The sequence below is a fragment of the Pantherophis guttatus genome, chromosome 6 (genome assembly GCF_059756535.1).
Source record: "Pantherophis guttatus breed Tessera chromosome 6, ASM5975653v1, whole genome shotgun sequence".
NCBI classification, from domain to species: Eukaryota; Metazoa; Chordata; class Lepidosauria; order Squamata; family Colubridae; genus Pantherophis; species Pantherophis guttatus.
The window spans coordinates 45,360,891-45,376,560 of record NC_142068.1 but is presented as its reverse complement, the minus strand read 5'-3'; the positions used below and the strand labels follow the sequence as shown (position 1 = coordinate 45,376,560).

Below are 15,670 nucleotides of genomic sequence, written 5' to 3'. Positions count from 1 at the left end.
GAAGAACATCACCTGGGTTGCCAATTTTAAGTGAAACAAATCTCGTGCATATGTGTGTGAGATACTCAAACCAGGATGCATGATTATACATGTCAGAGGCCACACTCCCAAAAAACAAGACCAGAATAAATATAGGGGGGGGGGGATTCATTTGTGTGGTTCCTCAAATGCCACTCCAAGGCTGTACACAACACTTTGACTGAAAAATATTGTGCATCGCAGGTGATGTCAAAAATAAGAAAATATGTACAGGAAATACAAGGACATGGTTAGGTGGAAGAAAACATTTTTGACGTGGGATTTTATTGAAAAAAAAAATCATGGTCAAGAATATGTGTTTTGTATTCATTCCAGGAAACAATTCCAAAGTTTGAGCACTGGAAGGATGCTGAATTTGAGACTGCATATCTCGCTATCATATATACTGTCAAAAGATGCAGAGTTGCATAATTTTATATGCCAGAGATTGACTGAGTGCCACTGTATAGATTGCCTCAGTAGTTTGGCAGGAAAGTCTACTTCTCCCCAAAATATTAAATTAAATCTAAGACAAAATATAATTTTAACATTTTTTTCATCAAGTTCCTAGTTTTTATCCCATCTTTTGTTGCGACACTGAGACAATTTGAGATTCAAAAGGGCTTTCAATTAAAGTATATTTGAAGAGAAATGGATATTGATTTAGGCTTACTTCCTGGACAGGCCAATGACTTGTAATTTATAAGGGAAAAATGCAGGCAGCCCAACAGTCTTTATGGATTGTTTTCTTGTTGTCCTTTTGCTTTGCTAAAGCAGAGTTTAGCTGCTTCAGTTGAAGGCAGAAATCAGAGTAGGAAGTTTTCTGAATTACAAAACAATAAAATTAGGTTACAAAATTGAAAGTAAAAAGTTGTAATCATGATGTCCTTCACTAAAAAGTGCTCTGCTGCATTCTTGAAGTTGCTTTTTCTTTTTTTTTCTTTCAAGTTCCTCTGGTTCTTCTCCTAGGATTAATCTTTTTTGCTACCAGTCGTATGTTTTGGTGTATGCATTTTTCACTATGTCTGCAGAAATTGAGGCTGAACCCGGGCTACTTTGCGCAGTTCCTTGCCATGTGTACTGGGACACTGCATTTCACACCAGCTGATTGGCACCATCTGTAAACCTGAAATTTAAAAAAAAGTCAATATTTATATAGATATACCCTCTTGGGGAAAAAAGAAAGTCATTTGCTTTGAAAATTACCCTGCAATTTCTGATGTTGTCACAACCTGCCTATCTTTAAATTCAGTACAGGTAGTCCTTGATTCACAGCAATTCATTTAATGACTGTTCAAAGTTACACCAGCACTGAAAAAAATGATTTATGAACATTTTTCACACTTAGGACCATTGCAGCATCCCTATGATCAGATACATGATTTACATTCGGATGCCTGACAACTGACTCAGATTTAAGATGGTTGCAGCATCCTGGAGTCATGTGATCCTCTTGCGCCCTTCTGATGAGCAAAGTCAATGGGGAAACCAAATTCACTTAAACATCTGTTACTAAGTGATTCACTTAACAAATATGGCCAGAAAAGTAGTAAAATGGAGCAAACTCACTTAATAAATTCTCACTTAACATAACTTTTGTGCTCAGTTGTGGTCGTAAGTTGAAGACTCTAATTCCAGTTCAAAATTACTCTCCCATGATGCATAGCTTTCATCTTAATACTGAAAAACAGCTATTTATGTGGACTGGATATGATTCTAGATTTTCCCATTTAGACATAGTGACATGGCATGTCTGATATTTCCTACAAAATCACATTTAAGCTACAGTTTTTTCAATTTATTCAGAAGATAATTGTTCTTACCTGCTTCACTATGAGCCACCACTACTCCCAGTTCATTTTCTGCTGTGGTCAGCAAATAATTTGATTGTGCATCTCCTAAAGAGATCTAATCCCACAGGTTAAGGGAAAATGTCTGGAAATCTCCACAAAAAATCAGAAAAGCAAGCATAAAGGTAACAGAAAAAGGATACAACTTTGGCCAAAACAATATCTCCTGGGCGGAAACTCTTGTAAACCTCTATCTGTCAAAACATAAAGTAGGAAGAAAGAGAAAGCAAATGTCAAAATGCGAGGACAATTTCAAGGGACAAATGTCTCTGGCAAATAGAGCAATGAAACTTGGATACAGAAGTTTGAAATAATTATGACATTTAAAAAAAAAATCTGAAGTAAGATACAGGTGGCCCTCGCTTAACCACAATAATTGGGACTGGAATTTCCATTGCTAAGCAAAGTAAAGCGCAATGTCATGTGACCACACTCTTTACCAATGAAATTCCCAGAAGTCTCCAGTTATTGTCATTAAGCAAATTATTGTGGGTGGTTAAGCCAGGACCTCATGTGATCCAGGCTTCCTGCCAGCTTCCCCATTGACTTTGCTTAGGGGAAACCAGCAGGGATGGTTGCAAATCACGATCAATGGTCTGAAATCCAGGCCATTTGCCAAGTGACCAGATCATGACTATGACTTTGAGGACTGGTCATAAAGTATTGCTTGTTCAATGCCACTATAAATTTAGATGGTTGCTGAATGAGTGGTTGTTAACCACCTATATTCTTACCTTAGGAATCAAATCACTACCCCAGATACGCAACTGCATTAATTTTTGTTCCTAGCAAGTTTTAGCCATTGCCTGAAAACTATACCAATACATGTGGAATAAAATGATTGAACATTTCTGTATGTTCATACACATTAATGTAAAAAAAACAAACATGCTTCATTTGATATAACCAAATATAAAACCATCTGACCTTGTCTTTTTCTGTAGCTCGGATATCTTCTCTCCTATAATGGAAGAGAAGATGAAATAATAATTTTGCCATTTTCTTCTGTTACCTCTTCAACTAATCTTACAGAACAAGTGACTTTATCTCCCCTTCCCATGCATCCTACTCCCTCCTTTTCCAACTTTTAGTTATAGTGGAGTGTTTATATTTGTACTGTATATAGGCTTTGTAATATTTTATCTTCTAATATTGTAAACCACCCAGAGTTACCCTTGTGGTAAGGTGAGCACCAATAAATTTAATAAATAAATAAGTAAAAAAAACATAGTTGGTGTAATAATGTAATTTAGAAAGAAGAATTAGCTAATTATATGAAAAGATTATAATCAGCAGAGCTTTAGAACCAAAAATATTTCCAATTCTCATTATCACTCAAACATCAATAATGAGAATGAGATGGAGTATTAACATACTGTAGTTGGCTTATTCTAATGCCACCTTCAAAAGACAAGTTTTCTTCATACCGTATTGTTCCACGGAATGGGGATTTTAATGGTGTAGAACCAACATACAAAATATGCACCTTGGCAAAACGAGAATTAATACTGCAAACCTGAAGAGGAAAAGAGGAAGAGAGAAAGCAACTTTTAGTAACAATTTGTTCTCTCTTATAACTTCAGGATTATAATTGATAATACTTCAGAGTTCTACATAGTGAAAATAACCAAACTAATCTCCAAGCTGGGATATATATATTTCTCTTTCTGCAACATCACAGTGGGCCTGCTAAATATTGAATGCAGGGATTAAACAACTAAAAAAACATGTAAAAAATAAATGCAGACACAACACTGGCAATATATTATGATTATAATTGGGATCTAGGTTTCACATACTTACTTTATTGTAGGGGAAATGATCCCATTCAGAGAGAGATTAGACAAAAACCTAATTTGCTTCATTCATCACACTATTAGCAAATCTAACATGAGCTTCCAAAGATGAATGATCTGCACGGAAAAAATCCTACTCTTCACTTATGAGTAAATATAGCATTCTATCTATTTGTATTACCTTTTATTTTCTTGACACTAATACCTGGATTAAAAATAACAATGAAATTATTAGGTAGATCTGCTGAGGCTACCTTGCAGGTCACTGTGGCTCCCACATCAGGCAGTAGCTGAGATTCCACATCTCTCATCACAGTGATTACCGGAAGCTGTAGGGAGGTGCAAAACCAGCATGATTCAACCATGCATTGGGTATTGAGCTATCACCAAGAGATAGGTTGAAGTCCAACCCTTTCTGGATTGCCAGTATGTCAAGTCATTCAAGGCACGGAATCCTTATCATTATCCCTCCCACTTATCCATAGCACACACTGCTACATGCAGTCCTTGTTTAATGATGTTTCATAAATTATAATGGACTTGGAAAGGGTGCTTTACAACCCATAAAATACTTTTGGCTATTGTAAAATGTTGCATTCTCCCCCCCACCCGTCATGTGACTTCATTTTGTGCACTTGGCAACAGGATCAAATTTACAACTGGTTGCAGTGTCCTGCACTCATGTGATCACAATTTGCAATGTTAAATTTTTCTGGTTTCCAGTATCTTTTGCTGTTTCTGGATTCAGACTTATAACCGCATGATTCATTTAACAAACATGTGATTTGGACTTACAATTACATGATTAGCTTAATGACTGCTGTAATAAAATCAGGTCCACTGACATGGGTGCACGACTTACAACTGAAATCCCAGACACAACTGAGAAGTTAAGAATGCAGAAATACTTGATTCTCACCATGCCATTCTCACTTTTCTTTATGAAACAACCAGCCAAAGAGGCAAAGATGGAACCATGGCGTGTGTAGGTACCATTCCCAGAGGTTCCTTCCTCTAAACTGCAGAGTCGCTCTCCTGTGAAATAGAACACAAGCCAAAACATCTTATTTTCCTACTGCCACATCTTCTCATGTTCTTAATCAGGAGTGTCAAACTTGCAGCCCGTGGGCCACCCGTTTTAGTGAAGGAAAAAGTCGCGATACGTCACGTCACCTGACGATGTGAGTTTGACACTTGTTCTAAATACTCATGTCTGATTACTCTCACTAGAACTTCCTCTGTGACACGTGCATGAGTTTATGTGCAACAAAAATAGATACCATAGATAGAATAAATGAGTAAAGAAAAACATAAAAACACAAGAAAAAACCAACTGGATCAGGCCAAGGGTTAATCCAACAGTTTGTTTCTCACCATGACCAAGGAGAAATCTCTGAAATGTTTTCAAATCGATGGTATTATACCTATAGGCACGTAATCCCTAATCGGGAGGTGACAATACATCTCAAGACTGAAAGCCTTTGACTGATGTCATCCATGAATTTATCTAATCCCATTAAAACATCCAAATAAATTATTTTTGTCACATCCAGTAATTAATTCCACAAAATAATTTCGCAGTATGTAGAAAAATGCTTTATTTTGTCAGTTCTAAAGAGTTAATATCTTCACTGAGTTATCCACTGTGATTCCAAAATTAGTGTCAATTGGGATTTCTTTCTTGTATAGGTACAGTTATGGTATTTTGCCTAAAAGTGATTTAAATTGAATCACACTTGATTATTCACCAATTTTAAACAGATACTTCTGGAGGTTTTCATAATCAGTTTTGGTTTCAACTATCCTAAGTATTTTAGTATCACCTGTAAACTTGGGCAGCTCTGTACTTATGTTTAAGATTATTAATGGTTAAGCTTAAAAGCACTGGTTCTCGCGTGGGATCTTGGAGAATTCACTTACTTCCCTTCATAGAAAAAAAATCCAATTTATTTCTAATTTTTTAAGTAATTTGCAATCCTGTAGAAATAGGTCCTTATTCCATGGCTGCTAATTTTATTCAACAGCCTTTGAAGAACTGTAAAGGTTTTTTGAAAATCCAAGCATGCAAGCTGCTCTGGTTGAAAGCTTTTCCGAAGCATCTATCTAAACCACTGCTAGATGAGATGGTGAGGACCGATAAAATGCATAATGTTCTGCCTAGATTAGAACCGTGAAATGTTATTTTGCTAGACAAGGTCGAATGACCATTTGTTGGGGAAAATAGAGGAATCCTCTATTGAACAGAAGGTTGGTCTGGATGATCTATCTGTATCAGATCCCTTCCAGTTACATTCGTAGATATATTCTATGAACTAATATTCTATGAACTAAAACCGACGCCGAACAAATCCTATGATCACGGCCATCCGTGTCCTACAAACCAACTCACAGAACCCCCAAATTCAGCCTCTTCTCGCTTTGGGGCTGAACCGAATGCCAGACATTTTACCCACAAGGCTCTCTGGAGCTGAGCCCAGGAAATTAGCGCTCAAGCCAGGAACGGTCCCTCTTAGAGCGGCTCCCATCCCGCCCTCTCCCGGTCACCCACCAGGAACACAGTAGCGCGCAGAAGCCATGCCGGGCGACGGAAAGGACTTGGCGCTAGGCCGCCTCTTCCCCGCGGGTGGCTGGAATTTCCATTGGGCGATTCCACGCTCACATGACTTCCTCCAAGCACGCGTTCTTCTGAATAGCAGCCCACGACCGAACCTCGGATGTTGCAGCAGAGTAACTGTAACTAGGAGGCCGGCGGAAAAGAATGGCCCTTGAAGCGCTTTGAATGACGGGAAGTGTAGTTTCATTTAGCTTAGCCAACGTGTAGTCGCGCATGTGCGAATAAGGATAAGGAGGAGGAAAAAAAAAAATGATGCCGGGAAGGCTGCAATTGTCGAGGAGAGGTCTATAGAGCGGGGTTGATTGAGCCCCAAAAATGGCAGCTCCAGGTAAGCGTGAAAGAGTTGGAAGGAAACCGATTTTACAGTGATGTTGATGTTGATAAACGGCGTTTTTCTGCGTCTTTGGGTTTCCCCGGCTGGCTCCTCCAGAAGTTCCTGCATTGCTGTTTAGGGCTTAGCCTTCTTGCTCAAGTCTCTGATCGTCCCCTTCCTCTTGGCGTTGATGTTGCTTGTTGCTGTGAAACGAAGCGGGGATGAAGTCTCCTTCATTGGCCGAAGAATTGCCTAGCCTCCTCTTTGAAATGCATGCGGGCAAGACCTCTTCAGGATGCTTTTGTTTTCTCGCGTCTTAAAAGGACGATTGGCAGAAGCAGACGTGCTTCTATTTTTTTAAGCCTTGGCCTTCTCCAAAGATTCCGATGAATAGATGCGACAATTCCTTTCTTTCTCCTTCCCCATCTGAGATTTTTATTGCCAAAGTCATATGTGTGCCTAAGTAGCTGAGCTTTGCACAGAGGCGGAGTTACAGCCCGAGCACACCTTGTTCAACTTCCAAGTATTACAACCTTTAGAAAGCGGTCCATTGGCTCTGCTTCGTGGGTTCCGTTACCTCGTGGGTGTCTTGGTGTAAATTTGATTGGCAAAAGACAATGACGGGAAGACAAAATACTTAAGTGTGTTAGTAAATATTCAGTATATGCTTACATTATTTTTTTCTGTAGCCTACTCGTGCTTAATGAATTAATGTAAGCATTTTGTCCTGCAAGAATTACCAGGGTCTTCTGATCTTCCCTCTAAATTTTCTACCCCAAGAAAACTACCGGTAATTGAGATCTGTTCTTTGTGAATATTATACAGCGATTATACAACGATCTGACAACATTGCTTTTTAGTGCATAATATTTTGGACAAGAACTGTGCTACAATATTACACTTCCCACAGCTGCCAAATGAAGTGGATTCAGGTAATTCTTGACTCCTTGTGAAATATTTTTGTGTGAGAAACTGATATCCCTGCTTAATCTGTGCAGTCATAATCTGTGTAGTCATATTGTCTCTTTACAAAGGGTGGGTCCTCTTTTAATACTTGGAGGAGGGCATTATTGTATTTAAAATTGGTAGTGGAAGACCAGAGAATTTGAGGCAATGATGGAATGCAAGCAGACTGGTTTAGATTTTTCAGGATAGTAGATCTTTATTGTTTATAATTTTCAGGTTGATTTTGCAAAGCTTTCCACATAATTTGTTTGGTTGTTTCTGAAACTTAACAGGAAGCCACACTCCTGCACTTGGTGAATTATCATCAAACTTCTGAATGAGGTTCCTCAATACCAAAGAAAGAATTCCACTCCATATGCAGGGATAACATTAAGAATAAATAACATGCTTTCTATTGACTATAGCAGAACTCTTATTTGAAATAAAATGGGAGAAGAGAGATATTAAGATTTTGTTGGCATAAAACCAGTAACAGTTGCTGCAGTTTTAGAAAGAAACATGTAGGTCTAATTTTACATTGGCTAAAATTTAATTTAATCTGCCATAGCATCACCTTACCAGGATGCTTTTGGCTCCCACAGAGGACTTCCCAGGGTCATTCTCACTTAATATTAATTGGCCAAGATCAGTTTTCTCCAGAGCTGATCCAGCTCAAGTTCCTTCTTGTTTTTTGATTAGCAGCTGCTTGATGCTGGAGTTTTACAAACAGGTAAAAGTCATATTTTAAACATTTGGCCTTCCTTGTTGGCCATAGACTAATCTAAGTGGGATGATTGGCTCAAGTGAGGCAGAGATGCCAAGGGAGAGATTAGTTTTGAGAGGGATTAGTGATTATGGAATACATTGTTATTTAGAAAAGAGAGAGATAAAAGCATGAATGAGGAATGAAAGCAATGATGTTTTAGAAAAAAATCAAGCTATATTACTTGTCCTTAAATCTAGAAGTGTTCGATATAGTGTATCCTATTCAAAAGTATTGGGCTAAATTCTAGTTATTCCTTAGCAGTTTAAATGATGTTCGTGTTGGCTAGAGATTATGGAGAACGGATGTCCAATATCTCAGAGAGGTGCCTAATCCTGGATTACAATTCCAGACCATGCCAGTTTCATCAGCTCTAATATCCTCACCATTTGATATATTTTTGGTTCCTTCTGAGTTAGTCCTTTTTCTCCCTTTATTATGGTTCTCTGCAGTTATGCAGGGGAAAAAGAAACCCAAACATAATCATAAAAGATGTGCTCTTCGGGCAATTGTAGAGCAAGCTCTGAGCACCTCCTGCATTTTGAATATAATATGCATGTGGTCACACAAGGTATCTTGCTCTTCAGCCTAGGAAAGTAAGCAGAAGCATCAGCAAAGTCACAACCTTTATTACTGTGTTATTATTCCCATTGGTATTATGGAAGAGGGCATAACTCTTCCATTAATGATGCACTGGATACATCCAAAGTGAGTGATTCCCCAGCCACAATGCTAACCATGGCTGCAAAGATTTCTCCACCTACTCACAGTGGGGCATTACCTAACAAGATGATGATGGAGCAGTGCCAGAGCAGTGCTCTGAATGTCTGGTGCAAACATTTTCCTCACCAAGCCCTGTCAAATACTTTCTGACACTTCCTCCTTTCTTCCCAGGTTTTGAGCTGCAGGGATGAGGAGTCGCCGGCGGATGTATTCCGCTGTCATGCGTCTCTTCCTGAAGTGTTTGCGGATAGGTCAGCGGCGCCGGTTCTGGCTGACCCAGCAAGTGGAACAACTGTGGCTATATGGACATCTCTGTTTGCGCTCTTTGTTTTACAACTCTTTTGCTGATAGTGACACAGCTCTTGATGCCCTCTTTGAGCCTATATACTGGCTGGTAGATCATGTCACTCGTTGGTTTGGAGTGGTGAGTACTTAGAAAAACAAAACAAAATTGGGAGCTTAAGGAGAGATATTTTCTGTATTAATAAAGTTACAGCTCCAGTTTTCAAGCTACATACATAGGTATTTCAAATTGCTAAGTAAAGCGAGGAGATTAAAAAAAGAACTGAAGTTGCAGGACGACGTGGCATTAGGACTTCATCAAATCTGTTAACTATTATCTATTTTGGCTTCCCAGAAAACAAGAAGGGCTTAATAAGGGAATGTATCTGCCACACACCCTTTCTCTTCCAAAGGGCTGACTTGGAATATAGTGTCTTGCTAGCTCAAATTCCTTTATCCCTTCAACAGGTGTTTGTGGGTCTGGTGATAACATTGACGACTTCTGTGGTGGGCATAGTGTACATTTGCCTCCTTCCCGTGATTCTCCAGACCTATCCCATTCCCTGGATCTTCTGGCATGTTATCTATGGGCATTGGAACCTTGTCATGATTGTTTTCCATTACTACATGGCTATCACTACTCAGCCTGGTTATCCACCACAGGTAGGACTGAGGCTTTAATATTTATATTTGGACTTCTTTTAGTGTTTAATATTTCTTTACATTCATAAGCAGGGCTGCTCAGCGTGGTTTCCAGCCTTTTTTCTGTCTTCCTGGGTTCACACAACTTACTGAACTATCTTCCAGCCAATCACATTTCAGCCTTATGTGTTCTGCAAACCATATGGTTAATTTATGATTCAGTGTGTTGTGTAAATCCAGAACATTGGGCTCAGTTAACCATGGATAAATATGTTGTGGAAACCCGACCACTAGTCGTTTTATTATGAAATGTCATGGACCAAAACCAGCTGGAGTTGTTCACATGCTGTGAACAACACCCCCCCCACCCCCCACCCAGAGTATGCCAAGGTTCAGAAGCACTGCCCCAGAAAGTTTCTGATCATTATCTTTGGTAAGAATGAAAAGGCAACATCTTTGCTACTCAAACAATACTTACAATTGATTTTAGCCAAGTCTGAGAAGCAATGTTCCACCATCCTCAAAAACTGCTTTTTCCTTCTACAGCACCCAAAGAATGATCTTGCTGCTGTGTCAATATGCAGGAAATGTATTGCCCCCAAACCTGCCCGGACCCACCACTGTAGCATTTGCAACAGGTGAGCCATCATCGTGTCAAACCTGTATTTCATTTCTTTTATTCTTCCCTGCCGTCTGTGCTTTTTTGGGGGTGGGTCATCCTTGTTATTTGAAAACCTTTGAAAAGCTCTAGTCTTGGCCTCTTTTGTTGCAAGGCATACAGTGACCCCATCTGAGGTTCTGCAAATTTCATTTCTTGCTGTTTCCTGTCAGATTATGAAAATTATTAATTAGGTTTGTATCTGCAAATCTGTGAACATGAAATATTAGGCATACAACTCTTGCCTAGCAGAAGTTCTTAAGAATCTGTTAGTCTTCATTCTGATTGCTAGTTTTCCTTCAGTATATTCCTGCTTGCTATATTTTAATCAACTGCTCAAATCATTGACTTAGAATAATATGTGAGCACCAATGCATGTATTTATATGGTGCAAAGTTTCTCTGAGGTAGAAGTGAAGTGTTAATGGTGGCATTTTTTAATCTCGTAATTTCCTCAACAGTAGGACTGACTGGCTATAAACTGTGGGCTTTTGTTTTGTTGTGCGTGAGTACAAGTCTAATTTTAGAAGAGAGTATTTGTATCTCAGGGTTGGATTGTGGAGTCCTGAGTGCTCACTGAGCTTGGGTGTTTTCTTGCAGACATTTCATTATCCAGCTAGGTAACATCATCAGCACAGTCTAATGTTCCCTATATTGTGTTTCAGCTGCATTATAAAAATTTAGGGTAATTTTTTTTCCAAAGTGAAATTTGTACTGACACATAAAGCAGGGTTGTTTGTAAGAAGAGAAAAAAATTACACAAACCTGATAGGTTCCTATGTATTGATCTTGTATAAATTCTGCTACCGCTGGGATTACAAATAGATTCTAGTTATAAATCTAAATCTATTTCTCTTCCTCTTGGTGAATTTGAATTTTTTGTACTCTTCAGCAATTAAAAAATATTTAATTTCATCACCTAAAGCAATAAAGACCAAACATTTGCTTTCAGTTTTTAGAAATGAGAAGTTAGCCTTTTCAAACAACTAACACTGTATGTTTTATTTGTGATTATGCATCTTTAGAGTACACACAGTCTTATCTTTGGGCACAGAAATTTAACATTAGCTTCTCTAATATTAATATTAATAATTATGAAGTAATCAATAAAATCAATACACTTTGTTATTAATCATAATATGCCAGCTGCACTGATTTCCAGTTTGCTTCTGGATGCAATTTAGGGTGCTGGTTGTTAACTATAAAGCATGCATGGCATAGGGCTGTGTTACTTGAACAACTGGCTGTGTTCTATCACTGCTGCCTGGTTAGTTCAATCCTGCAGTTGGTGTGTTCCTAATTTCTTTGAGATCGTTTTTCGGGATCTGAGAAGGATGACTTTTCGATAGCAGCAACTGCACTCTGGAAGAGGTTCCCCCTGAGATTTGGATGACCCCAATTCTGCTGGGGTCTTTAGAAGAGCCATGAAGATCTGGTTCTTTACCCAGGCAGAATGAGACCTCTGACCATCACACTTGTCATTTTTTTATCTTTCTTTTTCTTGATTTTATTATAATTTCCTTGATTGTTACGAGCTAATCAGTTATTGAGATTAGGGTAGCACACAAGCTTAATTATTATTCCCAAGACTGGGAAATAATGTTCATAGTCCATTAAATCTCTACTAAAGGGTAAAAAGCAACTCAGCCTCTGGTTTATTTTGTTTTTCACCTCTATGGCTGAACTGTTCCTTTGTTAATAGTTATGCTGCATATCAACAATCCTTCTGTGATTAAAATTAATGCTGTTTCCCTCCCACAGGTGTGTGTTGAAGATGGACCATCACTGCCGTATCCTTTTGCAGGTCTGTAATAGGACTAAGGGTAAAGGATCAGGTTCAGGTGGATTGTTTGTTGAAGAAATCTTAAGTGATTCTGTTCCCAAAACAGAATGGAATCTCTTGAAAATAATTGTCCAAAGCAAGTGATTTATCAGGAAAAGGTTTGACGCCTTCTCTTTTTAATACAAGTGGTTCACATTGAAGGTCCAAAAGAATGCTGTGTGAGCAGCGTTCATAGGTTGGGCTGGGCTGTTGTAAATGGGAAAAGGTTGGCTTTCTCCCTGGAGTTAAAGATCTTTAACCTGAAGAGACAGCATGGCTTAACAACTGTGTGGGACACTACAACCATCGCTATTTCTTCTCCTTCATGCTTTTCATGACCATGGGCTGCATCTACAGCAGTATCAGTGGCTGGGACATGTTCTGGGAAGCTTATGCTGCCATTGAGGTGAGCACAGGAGGCAGACTGTTTTCTTTAGGGGAAAGGCCTTGAAACTTGCAGAAGTGCTGCCCTATGCAGCAGGGGTGCATATAGGCCAAGAATTAAATGAGGGTAACTGGTGGCCTTTTTTCCATCCGATAGAAAATGAAACTACTTGACAAGGAGAAACTGCACGTGACAGCCAATCAGGTGGTGTATCTGCTCATCAGCTGTTCAAGTCAAGGACAGGACAGGGCATATAATGGGAGTTTACCATTTTAGTTCCATTCTGATTCTACAGAAGTGATTGTCACAACAATTCACTTTTAATTTCCTGGGCAGACACTCCTTCCATTCTTCCTCATAAGGGAGCTATGGAACACCATTCAACTGGCATTTTGTCCCTATACATAGAGGGAATATTTCCCAAACCAGATGTTTTGTCTGCTTTTGAAAGACAAATGCTAATCGGGAGTAAGGAAAATGCGTCCTGGGTCCCAGTGCTCTGCCCATCTCTCTCATGACCATAGTCTTTGTGTCTTAAACATGTACCAGGCTTGCTTGTTGTGCTTTCCATTTCATTTGTTCATCCTAGAAAGCCCTTGGCAACTTCTGGCTTGGGCCACTGCTTTCTCTTTCCTGCATTCTTACTTCCAATTGTGGCAACATTTGCTCTTACTTGCAGACTTACTCTCAGACACCACCACCCACCTTTTCCTTCCGCCAGCGAGCTTTCCACAAGAGCATAGTGTACGCCTGGGTCCTCTGCAGGTAACTGATCTAGTTCTTTGGTGAAAAGTATTGGGAGGGAAAAAAGCTACTTCAAGAAATTTTCAGAGTGCTTCCAAGTCAATCTTGGAGTTTGCATGATGCTCCACCACTCATTTTTACAAGTATCCTCTCAGCACAGTTTGACATCCTTGTTTTTTAAACTTTCAGTTCAGTAGCATTGGCATTGGGTGCCCTCATGCTCTGGCACTCAGCCCTCATCACCCGTGGCGAGACCAGCATCGAACGACATATCAACCGCAAAGAAAAAAAGAGGCTACAGAAAAAGAGCAAGGTAAGGGAAGAGGCTGAATTTCCAAAAGGGAGAAAGAAAAAGGGGGACAGACCCACTCAGCTGCTGACCAAAAGTTCTTTCTAGCATGCCTTTTAAAACCTACAAATCTTTTAGATTTGCCTGTTTAACTTTTCTGTCTTTTAGGAAGACATTTTTTACACTGCAGTTCATCATAGCTTTAAATTTTATGCTACTTTATTTGGGTTATTTTAATGCGTTTAGGATTCTATAGATGCATTATCATCATCTAGTAAAGGGTTTAACTGATTTTTTCCTCCTATAAGGTCTGTGTATCACAGATAAATTATAGGCCTTTCTTTACTAGCAATTTAGAATTTATCAAGTAAAGCTCAGGGAATTTTGAGGACAAAAAAATTATTTCAAGAGCATTTTCTTTTACTATGGTTGACACTTCTAGCACAAAAATTCAATGCCAATTACCATGAGCTTTCTTTATTGTACATTTTAAAGATGTCTTGTACGCAGTTTTGTTGTTAAATATCTGAAGTCCTTGCCAATCACACTGAAATACATATACACCTTTTCTCCTCTATAGAGGAAGAATACTTGAGTTAGAATCAAAATAATTGAATTTGCGTTTCATTCCCCTTTTCTCTTGGCTCTAGATATTTCGAAATCCATACAGCTTTGGTCCATTGGGCAACTGGAAGGTTTTCCTGGGTGTCGAAAGACACAGGTAACAGATGTGCATGTACTACATATATTAGAATAGCATTCCAATTGAGGAAACAAATTATCATAACTGGAATTACTTAGACTCATAATATATTCTAAGTATCTGCAATTAGAAAATGCTAACGGAAGCAATATTAAAAAAGACTTCCATGTCTTCCTGCGTTACAGCTAGTTCTTGATTTACAACCACAATTGGGACCAAAATTTTGGTCAAAAGTCAAGGTGCCACATTACCAGACTTAATTTTATGACTTTTTATGATGGTCAAGCAAGTCGCCACGTTCCTTAAGCAAACCATGTGGTCATTAAGTGTGAACCCATTTTATCTATTTTTGCCGGAAAATGGGGGAAAATAGCTGGATGCCGCAACCCAGTATAAATGTGAGCTGGTTGCCAAGCAACCAAAATGTGGTCATGTGACCACAGGGTGGGATGGCAACCATAACTTCAATGGGTCATAAGTAACTTTTGAATATATTATAACTTCAAACGGTCATTAAGTGACCACTCATAAATTGAGGACTACTTGTACACATTTCTTACTGAAGCCTTGCTTTTTTTCCCAGACACTGGATCACTCGAGTTCTACTACCTTCCCCACATCCCCCTTATGGATCTGGCTTGAGTTGGGAAACTCCTCCTTATGTTGCTCAACAGAAGACCCCTCTTTTGGCAATTTGATTGGATGAAGAACAAAGTGTCCCAGCCAATGGAAGACTTGAAACCACAGGTTTCTTTCATTGGGAAGCATAACAGAAGACACGGTCCCTAAACTGGCAAGCTAACATCACAGTGGCATATCTGCAATGAACTGCTCATCCCACAGGAGAATGGAGAACCTCCAGCTGCAGTTGGGGATCTATTGCCTGTCTCTGTTTTGTTTTGCACATAGTCCAATGGGGCTGGAGCAAAGTATTGTCGATTTTGAGAAGGGGCAACTAGTTCTTTCCCTAACTCAAGGAATGTGGCATATTAGGTCTTGTTGCTCTTCCTGTAAGGACAGATTTTTTACCATAAAAATAAATATATATAAACAATCATCTCCTCTTTAGTGGGAAAAGGAGCAGTGAAAAGATTTGAATACAAACTGTTGATTCATAACTAATA

The 15,670-nt window shown here is 39.0% G+C and overlaps 2 protein-coding genes across 7 annotated transcripts; one reads left to right on the top strand and one right to left on the bottom strand.

Moving 5' to 3' along the window:
- Nucleotides 1–269: 269 nt before the first annotated feature.
- EXOSC1 (exosome component 1) lies at nucleotides 270–6,465 on the bottom strand. Its single transcript, XM_034439883.2, has 8 exons — nucleotides 6,213–6,465; nucleotides 4,584–4,699; nucleotides 3,919–3,993; nucleotides 3,296–3,384; nucleotides 2,796–2,829; nucleotides 2,012–2,062; nucleotides 1,842–1,926; nucleotides 270–1,144 (listed from the first exon to the last, which is right to left on the bottom strand). Exons 1-8 carry the CDS (start codon nucleotides 6,463–6,465, stop codon nucleotides 1,038–1,040), a joined length of 810 nt encoding a protein of 269 aa, XP_034295774.2. The 3' UTR covers nucleotides 270–1,037.
- Nucleotides 6,466–6,478: 13 nt separating this feature from the next.
- On the top strand, nucleotides 6,479–15,600 carry ZDHHC16 (zDHHC palmitoyltransferase 16). 6 transcript variants are annotated; one of them, XM_034439879.3, is made up of 12 exons: nucleotides 6,528–6,606; nucleotides 7,452–7,523; nucleotides 9,194–9,446; nucleotides 9,773–9,967; nucleotides 10,493–10,584; nucleotides 12,365–12,393; nucleotides 12,698–12,831; nucleotides 12,967–13,014; nucleotides 13,490–13,575; nucleotides 13,744–13,867; nucleotides 14,494–14,564; nucleotides 15,130–15,600. In XM_034439879.3, the coding sequence occupies exons 3-12, from the start codon at nucleotides 9,210–9,212 to the stop codon at nucleotides 15,242–15,244; spliced, it is 1,131 nt and encodes a 376-aa protein (XP_034295770.1). In that variant the 5' UTR covers nucleotides 6,528–6,606; nucleotides 7,452–7,523; nucleotides 9,194–9,209; the 3' UTR covers nucleotides 15,245–15,600. The 6 variants fall into 6 exon arrangements, with proteins under 6 accessions (XP_034295768.1, XP_034295771.1, XP_034295772.1 ...); XM_034439877.3 differs by lacking the exon at nucleotides 7,452–7,523 and having other exon boundaries at nucleotides 6,479–6,606; XM_087872790.1 differs by lacking the exon at nucleotides 6,528–6,606 and having other exon boundaries at nucleotides 7,401–7,523.
- Nucleotides 15,601–15,670: the final 70 nt, after the last annotated feature.

What these genes read in the sequence shown, in the direction of transcription:
- ZDHHC16 (XM_034439877.3), top strand. Translation starts at nt 9,210, where the DNA reads ATGAGGAGTCGCCGGCGGATGTATTCCGCTGTCATGCGTCTCTTCCTG. An exon ending in CACTGTAGCATTTGCAACAG is followed by an intron (nt 10,585 to 12,364) that starts GTGAGCCATCAT and finishes TCCCTCCCACAG; the next exon opens with GTGTGTGTTGAAGATGGACC. An exon ending in AAGCTTATGCTGCCATTGAG is followed by an intron (nt 12,832 to 12,966) that starts GTGAGCACAGGA and finishes TCCATCCGATAG; the next exon opens with AAAATGAAACTACTTGACAA.
- EXOSC1 (XM_034439883.2), bottom strand. Translation starts at nt 6,465, where the DNA reads ATGAAACTACACTTCCCGTCATTCAAAGCGCTTCAAGGGCCATTCTTT. An exon ending in GAGCTACAGAAAAAGACAAG is followed by an intron (nt 2,063 to 2,795) that starts GTCAGATGGTTT and finishes ATGTTTTGACAG; the next exon opens with ATAGAGGTTTACAAGAGTTT. An exon ending in GGTGGCTCATAGTGAAGCAG is followed by an intron (nt 1,145 to 1,841) that starts GTAAGAACAATT and finishes TTTAAATTTCAG; the next exon opens with GTTTACAGATGGTGCCAATC.